At 44.0% G+C, this 20,969-nt stretch overlaps 1 protein-coding gene across 7 annotated transcripts in view; it reads left to right on the top strand.

Moving 5' to 3' along the window:
* The first annotated feature begins 1,644 nt into the window (after positions 1-1,644).
* The window catches only part of chd6 (chromodomain helicase DNA binding protein 6), an 83,861-nt gene continuing 64,536 nt past the window's right edge, over positions 1,645-20,969 (top strand). For 4 of the 7 annotated variants that reach the window (XM_076744667.1, XM_076744703.1, XM_076744724.1 and 1 more), the window contains exons 1-2: positions 2,602-2,737; positions 16,825-16,874. In XM_076744667.1, the coding sequence (XP_076600782.1) occupies positions 16,845-16,874 (30 nt within the window). In that variant the 5' untranslated portion in view covers positions 2,602-2,737; positions 16,825-16,844. Of the gene's footprint in view, positions 2,287-2,601; positions 2,738-16,824; positions 16,875-20,969 lie in introns of those variants that run through there. The other 3 variants (XM_076744675.1, XM_076744684.1, XM_076744693.1) reach the window with 3 other exon arrangements.

Genomic DNA, 20,969 nt, shown 5'->3' on the forward strand with positions numbered 1-20,969 from the left:
ACTCTGCAACAGTTTGCATCATACGGCTCACCCTCCCAGTCATCGCACCGAAAACGACGTTAATTCTACCTTTGCAGGACGGGACAGCTTTCTGTGCTTTGCATCTTAGTGACTGAAGTTGCAGGAGGAGATAACTGCTTGAAAAATTCAAATCTCAGCACTCAGAGACGCCGTGAAGTGAACCGCACGCAGCATGCTCAGGATTATCATCTCAGTCTGTCTGTCACGCTTTAAACCCAAGGAAACCAGGCAGATGAGACTGGTTTGTCCAGATGTTTGAGACGGTGGGATTTCACTCTGAATACTGGGCTCAAGGCAGCTCAGGACTTGTTAATGATGAGTTTCAACTTGCAAAAAACCAATTGATTGGTCATGCACTTTCAGAATAACAGGCCAGAGGGCTGGTTTATCTGACTCCAGGATAAAGTGACGCAATATCAGTGAAAATATGGACAAAGAGGCTGCTTTTATGGATTAAAACACATTTAAGTGTGTCTTTGTACAGCTTCACAGGTTGATAATACGCCTGGAGGTGCATTCAGCTAATGCATTTCTTTTTGACAAAACAATCCTGGCTCAAGTCCACTTTTCCAGCTTTTTTCCAGGCTTTCAAGCACATCACATGGCCTTCCTCTGTGGATGGAGTTTGCTCACTTGTGCCGTGGAGGGATCCCATGGGAGCCCTGCAGCTGTTATGACTTTAATCAAATCACTTTAGGATTTCTGAAAACTGCACATTTGATCTTTGTTTAAAGTCATTTTAAGTCAGATGTGTGTTCATCTTCACTTCGGCGTGCGGAGAGATGGACATGCAGAGGTTGACACTGGAGGGATGTTTTCACATCCGTCTGCCGAGGGCAAAAAATAAAAAAAGTAAATTTAAAAAATGTCTGAAAAACCACATTAGGCACAAATTATTATTTAAAGAGTATTTGTTTGTGTCTTGAAACATTTCTGGAGAGGAGCCCTTAAAAAAGCACATGAAGCAGTGTTTCATTGCTCTCTCTGGGGAGTTTCAACTGTGTTTTGGCATGCCGCATTGTACCTGTCCACACCCTCTGATGATGTCACAGTGTATTGACTCACCTTGGAGCACACCTGGACATCCCTGCAGCCAGGTGTGGAGTTAAACCACTGGGGTCAGAAACAACATCTGCAGCACTGAGCTGGCATGTCATGTTAATGCTGATTACAACCATGTGATGTGGTTGAGAGCTCCAGAAAAGTCTAGAAAGCGAATCTTGAGTTGGGATCAAACTATTTCCTGAATTTTAAGCTCAATTTGCACACATTTGTTGGTATTTATCTGAAATAATCCTGTGTATTTTTGACCAGTTGTCATGAATACATTAGAAAAAAGTGTGATCAGAGGTTATAATACGTATTTATGTATGTGTAGTATTTATTCTGTGTATTTTCTACCATAAAAATGTGCCTTTAACAGGTTTAACTCTCGCACACAACGGGACACAGAGACCGGCGGGTCAAGCAGAGACTTCAGGTGAAGTTTGGAAAGGAAGCGAGTTGAATGAAAAAAACCAGAACTCCCCATCAGCCTTAAACGCCCAAAAAACAAACGCATAACGCATCCACAGCAGGTAAACACTGCAGCTCGCACACTTCGAGTCCAGAAACAAGCCGAACATCCGGGAAACGCAACCTGATCTGCAAAAGACGTGGAATGTTTTCTTCCGCCCTTCAAACCCGGTAATGATGGAGGAGTAAAAAGCGACATGATTGGTGGACGCAGGCAGTAGAGGAGAAATGTAAACCCCTTCGTTTTGTTGCATCGGGGGGGCTGAAAACTGAACGCTCCCCTCTTGTTTTTTTCCTTCCTTCAATGACAGCAGGAGCCAGCCGGGCGGGCGGTGCGGTGGGAAGCTTCCCCCCCGGTACGAGAAGGATCTCCCTGCAAGTCTGCGGTAAGGACAACAACAGAACGACACCAGCACCTAGAATAAACAGCAGGCAGTGTGCGTGAGGAGGGCAGAAAAACGCACACAATACACAATGGTGTTGCCTGGGGCTGCCGCGATAGCTCTCAGACAAACCCGGGAGAGACTCGCTCGCTTCGCTTGCTTGACAGCTGCAGGGCCAATGGAAATATGCACGGGGCCAGCTGCGCTAGGCTGCAGCCAATGGAAAAATCTGAAATGCTGAGCTGCCACTGGATCCAAATGGTAAGGTTAGGCTGGCTGCAGCGGCCACACCGCCGCCGCCGCCGCTGTTAAACTTCCACCAAATAAAAAGCTGTGTGTGTTTTGGCTGCTGCAGTGGCCATTTTAGGTAAGAAGCACCCTCTAACTTTTGGATGCGGCTTGTCTTTGTGGACAGGGAGAAGGTGTGTGTGTATGTGTGTGCGTGTATGTGTGCGTGCTGTCTGGACCGGACTGTGGTGGCCAAACAGTGCAGGACTCCGGCATCCAGACTGAATAAACTCCGCGGAGCTGCTAGCTTTATGTGGATTAAATAGATATTGCACGGAGTTCCACTCCTCCTCCTCCTCTTTTCATCCTTCCCCCTCCTCTTCCCTCACCCCTCCCTCCTCTCCTCCCTTCACCTCCCCATCTCTCTCTCTCTCCTCTCTCCCCTCCCTCCCCTGCCTGCTAATTTTTTATGCATTTTTCTAAACTGTCATGGCGATTTTGTGTCCTTGGAAATAAAAAGCGCCAGTGTTTTTCGGGCTAACCGGGAGGATGTCTCGCCGGTGAGAGCGTGTGTCCGGTGTCCGGAGCAGGTGAGCTGTCCGCCGGGGAGGGTTTTTCTGTGGAGAGATGTCCCCGAGAAGGAGTTTTAGAGGCTGTCCACACGTGTAAGGAGAGGGCTGTTATAATGTATTTACAACAGCGATGCAGTGACATTACAGAGCTAGCGGGGAAAGCTAGCTCGGTAGCAGCGGGTGCTAACATTAAGTAGGACACACTGTCTCCTTGTCTGTGTAGGTGTGTGTTGTGTGTGTTTCGTGTTTTTCATCTCAAGTCGCCGTTTTGCTCGCCGGGAACTTCTTTTATCCCCCCCCCCCCTCCTAGCTAGCTCTCCCAACTTGTGGCAATCCAGTAACGTTCAAGCTAGCAGTGCGTTAGCCCCTGCGTCTGCTAGCGTTCGTTACAGCCATAAACCTCAAAGAGGTGTAAGCTAGGTTGTTAGCCTGTTAGCCCCTGGAAACATTTGTAGCTATAGCAGCCAGGTATGTGCGCGTGCACGTAGTGAGTCATTCAAGTACATCCAGTCATGAGGCGGCGGTGTGTCTGTCTATGCACACACTTTCACCTGGCCAGGTGTAACAGCCCGGGGCTACAGACAAAGGGTGTGCAAAGAGCTAACTTTATCCCAATCACTGTGGTCTGACTCAATGAATAATTGCATGATTTGTAAATATAATACATAAGTTACATTAAAGCCCTTAAAACTGAATAGGTGTCCCTGTTATATTCAGACTTTAGGCTCCAGGCTTTACTGCCAGCATGGCTCCAGAAGGTTTTGTCCACACCTGTCAGGATGATGGTGGTCTGGACACAGGTTATTCCCCAAATCCTCAGTGTCAGTGGCACAATCTAAAATCTACTCATTGTAGATGGGAATGTATTTAATGTCCTCTCAACTATCTAACCTGGATGGATGTCGTGCTCTTGGTTTGCTATGAGCTGAAAGTTTGCTCCTTTGAGTCTCAGGACCTCCTGGGTCATTCCAGGGTGACACTGTTGCAGTGTTTCCTCACCTGGTGCCGGTGGTTAAACACCTCATGGGATGAATCGGTCGACTTTGTGTTGCTCTTGTGACGTTTGTCCTGTGTTGTCCTCCCACAGAAGACATGCAGCCTTGGCTGTTTGAAGACTCTCATGACTGTGTCTGTCTTCGCCGGCGTCCACTCATTGTGTTATACTTTTTTCCGGCCTGCCTGCAGAGCTGCTGCTGCACTTTGCCTCCACCGTCAGGCGTTTCTTGGGAGAGGAAAGGAAACTTTTGCCCCCTTCTTCTCAGTGAAACTGTTAAAGCAGGAGTAGAGGCGGCAGTTCACATTTCCATACGTCCCAGCACACTTAAGTTAGTTTATTCACACCTTCATTCAAAAAATAATAGGAAGAATCATTTGCAGTGTTATGGTCATACTGATGCACGATGTTTTCAGCTGCTGTTTGTAGGGGAAACAATGAGATGACAGAACCAGCAGGTCTTGGCATTAAATGCGTGACCTTTGTGTTACAGCACATCTTTACTCTGCTGATAATTTATTAGGTAATAAGTGTCTTGGTTATTTTACATTTGACAATTAATACCCGGTTTTTAGCCGGTAGAGTTCAGAGCTAACTTTCTGTGTGTTTCTACAAATCTCTTGTGATAATTATAGAGCGCAGGTGACCCTTTTCTGCAGGTGACGGCGGTGCGGCACTTCCCACCTGTTGTACAAGCTGCAGAGATGTTTGATCACATTCTGACAAAACAAATATTACATTTTCCACATTTGAATTGACGTAATGTGTGATCTTTTCCCTCAGCGATTCCAAATCACTGTAGTGTTTAATCATAAATCAGGACAGATACTCGTAGACAGTGACATCTGCACTACCTGGCCACTATATTAGGTACACCTCTGCAGTTCAGTGCAGTTACAGCAGATCTGTCACAAATTCTACAACTAGGAAGATTCTGATTTTAATTTTTTTTTTAATTTGGTAGACACTGTCAGATGTTTTAATTCAAGTGTATGTTTGTTGTAACTTCCTATATCAGCATGTTTCTAATGTTCTTGCCCTCCCAGTGTAATGCAGTCCACTTCAGCACCACTGCAAACAGCCTCAATAATAGACATATAGTACATGAATACCTCTCTTACAGCATCGATTAAAACTGAACGTTATTATCTTTGCAGAGATTGAGTTTCTGGCTCAGGTGTTGTATTGGATTGCATTCGATTTTGCAGGTGTACCTGATAAAGTGGCTGCTGAGTGCGTAGCTGCACCGTTACAGGTACACTCCAGTTGATAAATCGCTGGTTGAAACTGTACATGTGATGATTCTGCAGTGAAATGAAAACTACCTGTTTCAGTATCAAAGTGACGTTATGGGATATCGATGGCATTAAGCATAAAGCACATCCACCATATCGTGGTTCACTAAGTAGAGCTTTTCACTGCCTTTATAGCAAAGAATAACAAGCAAAGTTAGCCCTTTCATGACTAATCTGAGCTTAATATTGCCTGCACAGTACATGACTGATCAGTTTCATGGTATGTAAGAAAAAAAGCTATGAACGAACTGACGTCAAACGAATGTCAATCAACTGCAACTGAAGAAAAGCGCTGACAGCGACACATCTCACAGAGACAGCAGAACGGTTTTCTAAGAGAAATTATTTTTTTGTTTCCTGAGGTGTTCCTGGAGCTCTTTCCATCCACAGGTAGTCTTAATCTGTTGCAGCTGTGATTAAGCTCCTTTGTGGATTGCACTGCGGGAGAATGATGTACATCGACAGCACACTCAAAAATCAAGTTTTTTTTTTTTGCATGCATATTGAATGCTTTAAATACACTTAATTTTGTCCCTCATCCAGTGTGAATGCATCACATAGTCAAAGCCCTCTTTGAATAAGTGTGTAGTATGGATTTGGGACACTTCTTAACACTCACACTTAAAATTTAACATGAGAATCTGTGAATAAGCCAAAAAGAGACTGTTAGAAAGATTTGTTGTTGGTGGAAATGATGCTACAGCTTCTATTTTAATGAACTTTTGCTGTGATTTGGAACAAATTCTGGCGCTTTGTTAATACATCACATTTATTTAGAACTTTCTATTATAACTTTCCACCTTGCAGTACACAGAGTAACCAGAGGCATATGATCCTGTCAGGCTCCTTTTGTTCCTCAGGTTGCCATCTCAGATCAAATTATAAGGCGAGCCTCTGTTGATGGTTTAGTGTTGAATCAAGGTGTTCTGTTAAGCCATCCAGAAAATTGAACAACTGCTGTAGTTTGTCTAAAATCACTGTAATCGTCCTTTGAGTGATACAGTCTTTCCAAACAGAGCTACAAAAGATCAGATAATAAAGACAATAACCTTTATTTATATGGTGCTGTACGGACATAAAAGCAGGTGCATGTAAGCAGTGAGTTTGGAGACTTTTCAGGCTCCTGATGATGGAAAACTTTGAGCGCCACGGTTCCCTTGCAGACTCCGTCCTTTGATTGCAGGGTTGCAGGTTCGGTGTTCAGATGCAGGTGTCGGCAGCGGCTGTGTGAAAATTGAACGTTGATACCCAGAAATGCTCTAAAATCCCACTGAGTTCAAACAGTGTTGTTTTTTAGCAAAAGACACCAAAAGAGAGAAAAGTTTTTTTTTGGCGTTCACACTTGCTGCTGTTAAGAAGATGGTCTGTGTGTTGTTTTTTTTTGTCTTTGTCACTTCTGTGGGTGGAGACAGACGGGATTTGTTCTAAGCAGAGAGGGTGAATCTCAGTTTAGAGTCTCATTTAGTGTCAATCAGCATCTCAATTAGCTGGAATGGAAGGCGCTCGTCTTTTTTCCCTGCAGAAGGCAGCCGTACGTTTACGTTAAAGGATAAATGTGGCACAGAAACAGCAGGTAACATCACGGTGATCGTCCACAAATTGTTCTGTTGTAAAAGCTTTTGAATACCACTGGAGGTTGATCTCGCCTAAACTGAGTCTCATGACGTCTTCTTTGGTCGAGCTTCCCCGCGATGACTGAGCTAACCAATAGGAATCAGTTACAGAAGACAGATGTGGCAGATGAAAGATGCTTTTTGCCGTCTGGCGACACCGGTTTCATCCTGTTACCCTTCATATTATTGTCAACCACTTGATCCCAAAAATCCATAAAGGGAGGTGGAGCTGAAATGATCAGTTGAATAATTGATAGGGCGATTGACTGAGAATGAATAGTTTTGATAGTCTTTTATTAAGGCCCCCTTCATCGGTGCGTGTCTCCGTTTTATATCACTGCGTTATCTTTGTGTTTTGGCCTGTTGGTCAGACAAAAGAAATCAATGTGAAGACCTCACCTTGGGCTCTGGGAAATTGTGATTGATGTTTGGTCACAGTGCAGAAAGGCGTCTGTGGTTTGTCCGTTCAGGGCTACTGTAGACACACGGCAGACTCGAAAGGAAAGGAAAACACAATGATTTTTATTTTCAATTGGTTGTACACTAATGAAAACATATTTATGAATATTATATTCAATTTCTGCCAGTCGATCTGTCTAAATCCTACACACTGGACCTTTAAAGGGAACGCTAAGTGGGAGGGAGGTAAGAAGTCATGGTGTGGTGCAAACTACAGACCATGGTCGGTTTAACTCTGTGATGCTGTGTTCATACATTTTAAATCACCTGTACGTAGGTGTCTTTCTCCAAAAATGCAGTAACTGTGGTTTCAGTGTGGTGCTTCGGTCCAACGAGTGGAAAAAGCTGGAAGATTCAGTTGTGACCTTTAAATATAGCACACAATAGTCTAAATATGTCAATGTCACAGCAGCGGCGGACTAGGTCAGCTGGATGCTCGGCCCGAGGAAAGAAGGAAAAATGTGTCAGCAGGAGATGCGACAGAGGTTGAGATTTGGAGGTGATCAGTGATTTATCTAATTAATATGAGAAAGCTGAGTCTGGCTGTGTTGTAACCCAGGCCGCCACTGACAACACTGTCCGCTCCTTTGTTTGCTCCCTCGTGGGAGCGTCGTACAGCCGAAGCGGGGACGGAGCGAGGAGGAGCTGCTGTGTTCCATTTTAAAGGCACACTCCCCACTTTGTGCATGCAAACATGCACATGTTTGGAGAGGACGGGGCCGGATTTGGCTTTGATTTTGCACAGCCGGCTGCTCCTCCTCGTCCCTCAAGTGAGTCGCCTCCTGGTGATCCTCAGACGCGGCAACCTTTCGCGCAAGGGCAAGTGGTCGAGCGAAGGGAACAAGGTCGTTGAAAAGGGAACGGGTTTGTCCACCGAGACGGCGAGAAGGATGTCTGTCAGTGGCTGCTTGAAGTCTGCCGTAGCACCCACTTTTCCAGGCGATAAAAATAAATCCTGGAGGCTATTTATTCTGGAAGATTTCACTGGCAGGACTGAAAGTGCAAATAGGATTTTTACTGTGTAAAGAAAGAAATACAAATGCATTTTATTTGAAATAAATCTGCTCCTTGATGATATTTTCATTACTTAACAATCAGATTATTTTCTTAATTTAAGGTTTAGCAGAGAATTGAGTAATTGACTCATTGTTTCAGCTCTGATCTTTAAGGCTGGGTTACATAGCTGTAAGCCTTATCTCAATAATCATCATGTGGCAGATGTTTGAAAAATCACTTCTGTAACCGTCAAAGTGATGTTAGCGACGCTGCTCTGTTACACGTTACATGAAAAACTTTTCGTTATGTGCGTAACAAAGAGCCGTTTGGTGGTTTTTAATCAGTTTTTAAGTTTGCATTTGAATGATGTAACAAGATCACAACAATGCGATTCAGTGAAAAAGTTGACATTTTTGCAGCTCTGGCTTTCAGATGTGGCCTCCTTCGTACGAAAGCACGGGTGTGCGTGTTTGTTTGTGTGTTTGCGTGTGCGAGTTCTGCCACATAAGGCTGCAAAATGAGCGAGCAGCAGACTGTTGTTTCGTTTCTGAAAACGGCCTGCTCTCGCATCAATATTCATGGGTGACAGGTGTGTTGGGATAAAACAACTTGGCACAAATCTTGAGAAAAGCCTCCATGCTGTCTTTCTCACTCACATTTGACTGCTGTCACTTTTCTGGGGGAGGGGGTTCAGTAAGAACAGGAAGTCAACAGCTTCTTTACATCGCTGTTTCCCCTTTCTTACACTTCTCCGTCACACAGAATCACTTTAAAGCTGCAGGAGTGTTTAGTATATTAACCATCAGGGCATTGAGGGCACTCTAATGCTGATGAGGAACTCTGTTCTGCCGTATCATCTGTGGTAAAGCTGACTGAATGGCTTCAATTCAAACGTTCTGTATTTCATCCTGCAGGAAACATAAAGCTGATGTGTTTCCAGATGCCAGAGGAGGAGGAGGGTGGGTCTGTATGTTGGGGTGCGATGGGTGGGGTTTGAATCTACCATGAGGCCATCTCTTTGTCATTTTTAAAGGTCATTTTTACGGCATTTATTCTCCACTAGATTGCTGGCCTTAACCGTGGAGTGACAGTGAAGATGAGGGTGAGAGGTGGTGACATGCAGTAAGGCCGCACAGTCGAATCCTGAACACGAATTTTATTTTCGCCGATGGAAACTGATCCGAATTGAAGATTGAAGCGTTTTATTTAGACCCTCTGCAGTCGCTGGAAGTGGTTGAGGTTCCAGCAGAGCTGAGCAGCAGTTCAGTTTCTGTGTTTATTGTCTCCTCAGATAAACGCGCTGTGACAGAATCCTCATATTGAATTATTCACAGATCTCATTTCTTTCTTTTTTCCAAACTTTATTGAACGGTATATGATGTACGATGTATAAAGTCATTTGTCAGAGGCACTCTGTGCTTTCTCCATCGCCCTGTTTTCCACCCATGTGATTTCAATATTTCCTAAGATTTCTCGTCGGTTAAGTGTGATTGAAAGGAAATGTGTTATGTCTTCTACGCTATGTCCAGTTTCAAACCTCATATCATTTCAATATTAGCGTCCAGCCTCACGTTGTTGTTTATTGTCCCCTTTGGATGGAGCGGTGACCCCATCGACACGTACTAATGGGCCTATTTAACCCCATTTCCTGCACAAACACTGTCATATAATGTAGATTATTTTGCATGCTCCATCTTTACACATCACACGTCCTGACCATTCACAGAAACTGTATGCAGCCGTGTGTGCAGGAGACCTAATAAAACACAGATACCCTGTCTGCACTGACTGAGGCAACTTATTTGCTAAATATTACCTACTTGATGTTATCATATTGGGAGTATAACTTCATTAGCTTTCCTTAAATTAAAAGCTTGACAGTGAAGTCAAACAAAAGACGTGGACGTGAGTTTATCCAATGAACAGCGACGCAAACAAAGGCTGGACTGTAGCTCGTCACGAGGAAATGAGGAGGGATAAAATGCCAACAAGCTGACCGAACATTAAAATAGAAATGGAACGGCGGTGGAAGAAAAAACTAATTCAATAATGATAATAATATAATAATAATAATAATTATAATGCTTGTTAAGATGGATTTGTGGCTTTTAAAATGTTCATGTACACAGATTGCTTGATTGTCATTTAGTGTCTCTATGGAAACAGGATGGAGAGATGAGGCTATGATGCCGTTTAGTCCTGTGATAACACAGGTTCACTCTCCCTGTGTTTATTTTCACTCCATGCCCTGCACATGACGCATCCTCCCACGTGACAGGCATAACGCATCACACGGGCCCCGCCTCTCAGAGCGATGTAGTCGGCGTGCCTCGGGGCGTGGAGCGTCCCACATACCCCGAAGCTTTAACCGATCAGGCTTACGAGCTTGTTTTAGCCACCATATGTGCCTGTATTGCTGTGGTGTTTCTGCACCGCGTTTCCCAGAGATCACCTGGCAGCCTGGCGGCGTGGGTGCTACCTGATGGCTTCTTCGTACATGGGGGTTGTGTTTGTGTGCGTTTCAGTAACAGCTCGACCATTTTCAGGTGTTTGTGTCTTGGTGGCACTGGTCTTTCGGACAGGTGTGCACGAGGAAATGAATTGGCCGACCGACTCTTTCACTTGCAGTTAAAAGGCTTTATTGACAGAATGTACAGTGTCTGCTTTAAGGATTAAGTGTCATGCTGTTAAAGATGGCAGTTATGAGTCTGGTCTAAACTTGTGTGCAGATGCTGCAGCCCCCCCTTAATGGTACAGTGAGACAGGTGGTGGGAGTGCCTGAATGCGTGCGCTGCTGCAGAGTAGCACGCCACAGATGCCATTTTATCATCCATGTGTTAAGCAGTGAAAGGGCGATTCTGCTGAATGTCATGAACAGAGAGTACAGAATATGAAGAGCACCTGCTCTTTCTTTGAAGCAAAGTGAAGGTAGTGACCTGCTGTTGACATCACCTCTTCTAAATCTTCTCCAGCTTTCTGGTGGAGAGTTTGACAGGCAGGAAGTTCAGAGAATGAATGGATGGTGGAGCGAGTGGGGAGCGCTGGAACAGGAAAATACGTGGCTGGCATTGATTGAGTGTAAAGGTACCTGCCGTTTTTCGGCTGACTAGTTTTCTGAGTTAAGTTTTTTTATGTAAAGCACCCACTTGGTGCGTGTGATTCCTTTCCCGTAAAGCACTTTAAGCTGCAATTCCTGTATGAAAGGCGCTCTGAAAATAAAGTTTATTATTATTATTATTGTTATTATTAGCATAAGCAGCTGCTTTCTGACAACTGTTGTCTGCTTCTTGTTAAAGACCCATAAGGCAAATTGTAATTTACGCTTCTGTTCTATTGAGATTAAACTGACTTGAGCAGCACTTTGAGCACATGAGAAGGTTTCCTTCTTCAGACTTGACTTCAGACTGACTGGAGAAAAAATAACTTATGGGAAAGCGCTGCCAGTGTCTGCTGCAGAGCTAGTTAAAACAGCTGGGAAATGAACATCTGTCCGACTTTGTTGATGGTACAACGTAAAGCACATAATCCATCTCAAAATACGACATTGCTTCTGTTGTTCTTCTTGTCCGTCCTGGAGGACTGTGTGCTCCAGGATGTGTTGAATGAGCGTTCCTCACTGAAGCCATGAGATTTGACTTTGTGATAATCAACTAGAGATTCAACCAAGAAGGGTTGCCTAATGTCTCTAGATATCTGGAAGACGTTATGAAGCAGTAGGCAACGCTGAGAAACGTGTGGAAAGGATTTGTTCCACCCCGAGTCTGAGACAACACAGACTGTACCATCAGTCGTAGATTCAGACTACAGCTGACGCTTAGACTACAGCGTCAGCACCGTAAGCGTTTCCAGTGGAATGCCTAAAGTATGCTGTGTTGGAACTTGTTGGAGGCAACTTTGGCAGCACCCAATGAAGCCAGTCTTTACCAGATATGTTTACATCCTGCAAAAAAGTTGTCATGAATGTGTTCGTACCTTTAGTGACTCAATGCAGGTAAATTCCAGGAGTCGGTGTCCAAAAGTCAGCTGAACGCCGGTCGCGTTCCTCTGGAAAACACGTGACTGAACGTCCGATTTTTGCTGCTCGTTGATTAGAAAACACTAGATCTGTCGTGAATTTTCGACGTCTTCAAACAAAATCCTGTGCAAATAAAATCTTGTTTATTCTGCTGCACACTTTAACATGGAGGTAATGTGCTGGTTAGGATGGAGAAATGATGAAAATTATCTATCAGTAACTCTAAAATGCAAATTGGCTGCTTGCATTGATTTTTATGAAATGTGGTTTGGAAAAAAATATATAAATATTCACTGGGTGTCCACTTTATTAGGTGCACTTGTAGAATATAACGCAGTTCAACCTTTACAAGTATAATAATGTTCAGTTCTGATGCTGTCAGGCAGGTATTAATTACCCTGCATGCTGATTATTGAGGCTGATGTTGAGTTTTTTTATGTTCAGATATGAAAAGCCGTTTGACTCCAGCTGAAATAATTAAGTGATCAACAAAAAAAGGGAACAAGTAGTCGGTTATCAAAGTAGTTGATTCCTTCGTTCAGCTTCTCAGAGGTGAAGCGTGTTTGGTTCGTCAGTGTGACCATGTGGACACGTTTAATGACATGTTACAGACCAAACAATGAGCAGCAGAGTCATCGATTATGGAAAATAATATCTAGTTGTAGCTCTGACTGACGGCCCGGCTCATCAGCTGATGTTTGGCCTGCAGTGAAGCGTTTAGTGTGCGGTGGAAAACTTTCAGTATGTTTTGGACTAATGTGACGCTCGTCTTATTCGCCTCTGAGGCGGAGAGGTGAGTGCTCATGTGAAGTTTCACTGGTTGGGTAGCCTTGTGGAACCAGATGCTGTCCCACTGTCTGACCTGTTTCTGAGAGCCCCAGCATATATTCAGAGACACTCGACTCCCTAACGAGTCCCGTCCTGTCAGAATCGCAGAGAGCTTCTTTTTTTTATTTTTGTGCTGGAAGAAAGGTTTAAAGATAAAGAAACGAGTCGAGGTCAGATCTCATTCCCCATGAGGAGCTTTTGCTCTTTATTTTCCAGGTGTTTTGTGGTTGCTTGTTGCCTTTTGTTGTCTTTACGTGAAGGCCTTTTTATTCGCTCAGTGTAAATGTTGGTTTTTCTTTCATTTTAACCAAACTCAATTGTATATTGGCTCATTTCTAACGTGTGAATCAATGTGTGTGACTTGAAGCCTCACCTGAATGTCAGCATTCAGCCACTGTGACCTGCCTCCGGCTCTGAGGTGAGCAGGTGGTGCAGGCGGGTGGAGACAGGTGTGTGACTACAGCTGTTAACGTGTGTGATTTCCGCCATGAAGAAAACACAATGGTGAGAGGCAAAAAGAGCTCATCACTTCAACAAACTCTCAGAAAGTGCAGCCGCATCGGCAAGATTCAAGACGCCTTTGTTGAAGACTTCATGGCTGCATGCACGGAGTCAGATGTTCTGTGGGGAAAAAATGAAGCTCCGTCTGTTTCTGGTCAGACGATGTAAATTGAACGTGAGCGCAGACCCATTCACCAGTGTGTTGGCGCTGCATGTGGAGGCTGTGCTGCAGAAGATGAATAAGAAATAGTGCCATGTTGCGTTGCATGAAATTAGCTGATATTTATTACATTTGGATTTTTTTTCTTATTGGATAGTTGCAATTTTACTCGTCCACCACATGATTAGACCCTTTTTCTGATGAGAAAATGTGCTTAAATCATAAGACAGAGAATTGAAACTGATTTCATAGCTTCCACGCTGTTAAAATTACTGCTCTACAAATGGCAATCTGCCAGACCAGAGAGGTCTGACACATGTAACTCAAATGTTTGCAGCGTCCTGCTTCTCTGTTGCACATGGCTGATTTCTTCATGGTATTGCTCACTGCAGTTAATGTGTCCTAGCATAGCCACAGGAGCTGCTAAGAAACTTGAGTGTTTCAGAAATGATCTAAAACATTTACACATAATTCTCAGAAAGCAGTTAGCAGCAGAAATCACACTTATTCATGTTTAATGCAACATGAGCTTCTAAGACGAGAACAGCTTTACAGGCAGTTTTATTTATATTGCATGATGCCATTTTCTATATATGTTTTATGTAGAATACTTGGGGGTGATTTGGGATGTCTCTGTTTCTTTTCATCCAAGTGAGAGGGGCAGATCAAAGTGATTGACACGGACTAAAGAGCGGCTCACTCAGGATGTTTTCTGGTGTGGGGAAACTTGTACGCTGAGGAAAATGGATGTTGGTATGCGTAAATGCACAAACATGCAGACTGCAGACAGATAGATGCTCAGTCTCTCAATCATTTCTCAGATAAGATGCTTAAACTGACAGCAAGCTGCAACTTAATTTACGGTCATGCTATTCAGGAAAGACTGGACATTAACGCTGTCTGGTAGCTTGTGTGCTCCATCTTACGTCAGTACCCCGCTGTGCTCGTGGGAAAGCCTGAAGTCTGCAGTGCAGATCTCTGTGGGCGAACATGCATATCCTAACGTGCACAAGTGTCCTGGTTTGAATCCAAATATGCATCTTTTTCTCCTGTTCTCCAGAAGGCACAGTTGCAAATCTCTTCCAAAACATCGATAAAATGACTTGTTCCAAACTTTAAAAAAGCTGAACTGAGAACAGTGTTTCCTTAGAAGTGAAAATAACCACTGAAGTGGGCAGAGGCTGCCGGTTGACTCATATCCTCAGGGCAAATCCCAACATTTTCGTTGCTTATCAAGTGATGGGAAGTCATTAACTTGAGTAAAGACAGATAACTGTAAAAGATATCTTGCATGTATTTTGACAGTGGAGATAAAACGTGTTGAGGTTTTACTTGCTGTACTCATGTGGTTGTGCTGAATGTGTCACTAATGTTTCAGAGAGGCATGAAGTTGAATGAATCCTATTGGCTTTGGTCCCGTCCACTTCAGTACCCCTGCGTGAAACCAGCCCCGCTGGCAGTGCTGCTACTGTACTGCAAGTTTCAAAAAGCGCTTCAGATGCAGCGTGCAGCTGTGCAAGAATGATCTGTTCAGGTTATTCTGAAATTATTCTCTTTCAACACGTCTGCGCTGTGTCATCGCAGCCCCAAACAACCCCAGCAGCCGCGTTTCCACTAAAGCCTGAGTGAAAGCTAAGGACGTAGCCGCTGTCGAATCCCTCCCTCACACATTTATCCCACGTCTCTGCTGCATTAGTGTTAATAACGGTTCTTGATCTGTCCTGAGGGAAACCCACGAGAAACAAAGATGGTCCTTTCTGATTATCACAGTCTAAAAATGATGCTCTGTAGTAGTTCCCAGCATAGTGGTAATAATACCACTGTTCTGAAACAATGCGATTTCTGCACTGTGGCTCTCATGAATGTCCAGTGATTAATCATCACAGCTGTTTGAGATTTTGGGAGTGTGTTCAGTCCAAATTCAGTGTTGAATCACGAGCTGAACTTGTGCTCTGTAACCAGTTAATCACCATAGATTGAATTTCCAGTATGAAGGGATCTGCACTGGTGACGTGTACGGTGTATTCTTGCTTTTGTTGACTTCTTTGTTGAGCATAAAACACTCGCGGCATCTTTGAGCAGGTGCTTTCCTGTCTGTTAGACCTTCTAAATAGAAATTAGTGCAGAATTAGGTGCAAAACAAGAGTTAACTCAATGCTGATGTGTAAACACAGCTTCTCATTGGTGGGTGTTAGTAAAACAACACCTGAAAATACGCTTCCTGTGTCAAATGGGTTTCCATCCACGCTAATGCTTTCTTATCATTTTCCTCAGGAGCACTCAAATTGAAAACAAAGTGTGTGTGTGTGTGTGTGTGTGTGTGTGTGTGTGTGTGTGTGTGTTTCTGCTTTCAGAACATAGAGCACTGTCTGTGTATCTGCTGTTTTCTGTAGAAGCAGAGTGGGAATTTCTGGTCCAACTCCACTTCCAAGGTGCACTGACAAAGGAAAAGTCTGCAGGGGTTCAGACTTCAGCACTTGTAGCATACAAAACAGCTTTATTGTCAGAGTGGCGTGTTACAACTTGTGCTGAACGCAATAATAAAGTTGTGCTCAATACTACAGGTGCTGCTGGAGTTTTAACCTCCTTTATCTGATGTTTCCCCTCAGATCTTCTTGCTTTTCCTCTTGTCTCTGTACGTCCTTGAAGTGGAGCCACACAGCTCTGGGATAAATGCAGATTTTTTGCTTAAATTGAAAAAGTCTGAACACGCTGTTAGTCTGAACACACTGTAAAAGTTCTCCATCAACAATACAGAAAAAGTGGAATCCTTTTAATCTGGCTCTTCTTTCAGCTGGCAGACTTGAACATCACCTCCATCATCTTTACCTTTATCTTATCTATTTTCTGCCTTACTGTTGTTCAAGTGTCCTTTTAGCAAGAAACCTCTCAGTAACCAGCAGGCTGTAGTCGTTCTTGGAGTGGATGTCTCTTGAATGTGAAAAAGGTTATTGTTGAAGGCATTTGAGCAAACTGTCTCCAAATGTGGGCTACAAAGATTAGCTCCTTGAATAGATGCTCGAGTTTTATGCTGCTTATGACTTTCAGGAAAATGCAAGCCCAGTTCTCTTAGAGATTTCACAGCTTTGTGCAGTATGAAGTAGGTCCAGTGTGTCTGAACACCTTCTTTTTGGCCTCCAGCTTTAAAACTTTGCATTGTTCGATGGCTTAATAAGTTTGCGGTGGTGTTTGTTGGGTGTGCATTTCTTGAAGTAATACGAATTATTTCCTTTTGTGTGAACAGATGCAGTGAAGGGATAGAAGATGAAAATACACAAGAAGGACAAGCAGCAGGTTTGTATTGTACCCACACATGCACACACACACACACACGCGTACATTATAAAAGCATGTCAGTAAAAAAAAAAACCTTCACACACGCAGCATCTTTGATGTTGATATAAGACATTTCTCAGCTTCAGCCTCGAGTGTGTTTATCTTTTTGGATGTATTTACGAGCCCTTAAATATTATAAGACAGCTTAACCCCAGATCCCAGGGTAAGTGTGTCCTCTGTTACTGTTCACATGCATGAATGGACGCTCCTGTGATACAAGACAAATGCTGTCAAGCCGGCGTTTTCAGCGGCGAGAGCGGCGGCGCTCTCCTGAGCATCGACAGGAGGCCCTGGTTTTGTCAGCTGTCACAAAGCTCCGAAATTTAACCCCGAATCCTAATGGGACAGAGAACATCAGCGAGGAGGTGGACTCTGGATTAAAAAAAAAGATATTGTCATTGTTTACATCCTGATGTAGTCTGTTTATCTGGATTATGCGCTGCTCTTCCTTCTGAGCAGCACGTCGCACAAACTATTTGCTCCTGCGCGTTTGGTCTGAAACCACCAATTACAATTAGTCGTTTGGCAGATGCTTTTATCCAAAGCGAAGTACGTATGAAGTCACACACTGATGGCGCTGCATCGGGGCAGTTTTGAGGTCGCCCAAGGAAACTTCGGCATGTGGACTGCCGAGGCCAGGGATTGAACCACCGACCTCCTGATTGGTTTACGACTGCTCTACCTCCTGCGCCACAACCGCCCTCTCATCACCAGAACTCCACCTTAAATTGTGGTACTTTATGGTACTGAAGTGCTGCGTAGTCTATGACTAACCCGCGTTAGGAAAAGAGAAGATGGTGGTGTGGTTTTAGATCAAGTTAAACTGCATAATGTAGCTTCCTGCAGCACAGGAACCTGGATCCCTGTTCACTACCAAGTGCACTGTTTACACCTCACCCTTTCATTTGACTGTTTTTATTTGATTACACAAACAACGAAAATGTCCACAGCACAGTTTTTCCCCATATTGCAATCTTCATCTTTGATAGACCTGTAAATTCCAACCACCTGTTCAAAATCTAAGCTTCCTATTTGACTACAGAGTGAACTTTATCATATGTTTATGAGTATGAATGTATGTGTCTGTAATCCAAGTCCTCCACAGGACAAAAGGTCTTGTGATAGAAAGCCATAACGTCTGAAGTTATTCATTTCTTTTGCCTCGGAGCTTACAGCCAACAGAGGGTGCATTAAGTAGGGATGGGAATCGAAAGGCGGAAATGTTAAGAACTGGTTCAATTCCTTCGTATCCCGCCAAGCTTATCAATTCCTTTCACCGATGCTGGCGTGTCTGTCGGGCAAACTTGCAACAGGGAGCGGTGGCGGAGAGGAAGAAACGGTCACAGCGTGGCCTCATTTCACGCAGAGGGACGACGACGTGCTAGGTGTAATGTCTAAAAGTTATAGTGAGCAGTATGCTGACGCGTGTCTGTGCACCACGGCCTTAAATTCCAGGAATGGCATTTATTTGACACTCTGCTTTCCACCTGAGCAGCACATGCACTGCTGAGGGTAAATATCCTGTTATGATAACATTAGCGCCATGCAGGCAGGCGCAGCACATTTCTTCTTTGACTAAGAAAACCTAAATGAAAACGAATCCTCTGCAAATATTTGCTCATTTCATCTATCCAAGACAGACGCTACCTCAAAATAGATCAGGAATAAATGATGGAGTTGATAATGGCAGTAGCATCAGTAAACTCTTACCAGCTCCCATCCCTGACATGGATTCACCTGAAAAGCCTCCGTGACGTTCCAGGTGTCCTCGAACCGTCCCGCTCGTGGTTTTGTAGATTTTTTTCTGTTCGGGGTGTTTTCGTATTCCTTGTTGCAGTTGGTTGATGTCTTGCTGTTTGTAATATTTATGAGTCAGGCTGAGCAGAGTGATGAGTCAGAGTTTTTGTAAGTGCGAGGTGACACAGCAGTCTCTCAGCTGAGCACGAGGCCTCCATAATGCAGTGACGGGGGGGCTAGCACTGTCAAAACAGGAAAACATTCAGTCCTAATCATTTGGTGCTTGTGAACACTTGATTGGTAGTTTTTTTATGAAATCTCTCAACATGATTGAGCATTTCCTGTTGTAGTATTTGTAATGACTCACAAGAAATGATCTTGGACACCGACTTCCCATCAACACGAGCGTTTGCAGTTTTCAGGCATAAAGAATAAAACAGTGTATGAATTTTAACAATAACCAGGAAGAACACCAGGACGGTTCGCAAAGACATTAAATTCTGCAGCAGTTCACCTGCATTTCTTTAGCAGACGGGGACAAAACCCTCAAAGAACCTCCCAGAGGACATGTTTTCCTAATGCAGCATCTCTCTGAGCAAACGGCACATTTGTACTGGAGCTCATGATTTTCTACTGGCTGATCTGGTGCACGACTCGACTGACTTTGCATTTGGGACAGTTTTTACAGGAATTTAATGCGTTTTGCGATGAGATGGGTCACCTGATAAGCCTCCAAACCGCGACTGGTTGCCTGACAGCTGGTGCACCCCTCAGGTCGCAGAGCAGAAAGAAACCGCCTTAAACCTCAAACTGCAGCGATCGTGAGGCTTCATGCAAACAGCAGCAGTGCCATCTGTGGCTGTCTGTGATTCTGTCACACCTGCCGGAAAGCACCGCATTCATGATTTTATTTTGAATCTTTCCTCCATATGAATTTATTTATAGTCACAGTGCTTTAAACACGCACGCAGAGTGATAACCATAATGATTGCTATGGGGAAAATATACCAAAGGAAAACCACCCGAGCAGCTTTTGACAACCTGAAACTTGAAGACAAACAAATGAAACACGCTGGCAGCTCATGGTTTTCAGACTCTTTTCACGGTTGTGATTTTGCTGACTGTATAAACACCCTTTGAGCCTGAAAAAGAGTTCATCCTGCTTTAAGATCCCATCTGCCGAGTTTTGGATGCACGGGGGATGACTGGGAAAGCTTTTAATGTTAAATGTGATGTTTTTCTCAGAGACGGCAAACAAATTGGATCCATCGCTGTTGGTTAACGTTCAGAGGGGCAAAGCTTTATGGAGGGCAGCGTTGGTCTGCCGAGTTGTCGTCCACTTTGGTCCAGACTGAATTATCTCAGCATGTTGGACGGATTGGCGTGAAATTATGTACATTCAAGACTTTTCTTCTAATGCAGCCCTTCAGAGCTGCTAGCACGTCAAATCAAATCCTCGTTGCTAAAACTGCTTGAAGGTCACCTGATCGTCGTGATGTAGACGCAGGTTTCTCATTGGACCCCTGTTGTAGGTGTTGTATTGTTGCTGGCTTGTATGTGTATTTGACTGGTGTAGAATAATTGATAGAGGCTTGAAAATGATGAGCTACTAAATCAATAATATATCAGGTGAAGTGAGTTTTTATGAGCGTGTCCCGCTCTGTTATACGCGTCGTATCGATCATTTCCTCAATCACATGAGCTGTATTATCCCAGCAGGGGAACGTTTGGTTGCAATCACAGTTTAAACACTCATAGACCTGCAGCGTTACATCGAGATGTGAAGTTTAAGATGAAGTTATAGCAAAGCCTGTCAGCGGGAGCGTGCTGTGGTTTCTATCAGCTCGTGTACAGAAGAGGAGGTGATGAGATTTCCACTGATGCGGCGATGGAGCGCGTCTGGTATCTCATCTACATTTCAAGTGGCCGTCATGTTATCTGGTTATCCGCCGCCACATCTTGAAACAGCACAGCGATAATGTCATCAGGACAGAGGGATGTGCACAGGAAGTGATGTCTGTCTGGAAATGTTTAGAGACGGCTGTTGAAAGAATGACAACAAAGGAAGGATGGTGTTGTTGTTAGCATGGTCATAAACAAAGCACGCTGTGGCGGCTGGAGGTCTTGTTAAACAGAGTTGATGATCCTACATCATGGTTTTTAGCAGCACCTTTGGTAACCAATAAAAGCCCCTGTTGGCGTCTTCTTGGTGTTTGTCTCTTCTGTTTAAGGCCTGATTGACCATCTGATAAGTTTGCTTGATTGTGTTAGTGTCGTGACTCTTTGGGCTGTTATTAACCTGGCTGACAGAGGTTT

Source organism: Chaetodon auriga, chromosome 2, assembly GCF_051107435.1.
Source record: "Chaetodon auriga isolate fChaAug3 chromosome 2, fChaAug3.hap1, whole genome shotgun sequence".
In the NCBI taxonomy this organism is placed as follows: Eukaryota; Metazoa; Chordata; class Actinopteri; order Chaetodontiformes; family Chaetodontidae; genus Chaetodon; species Chaetodon auriga.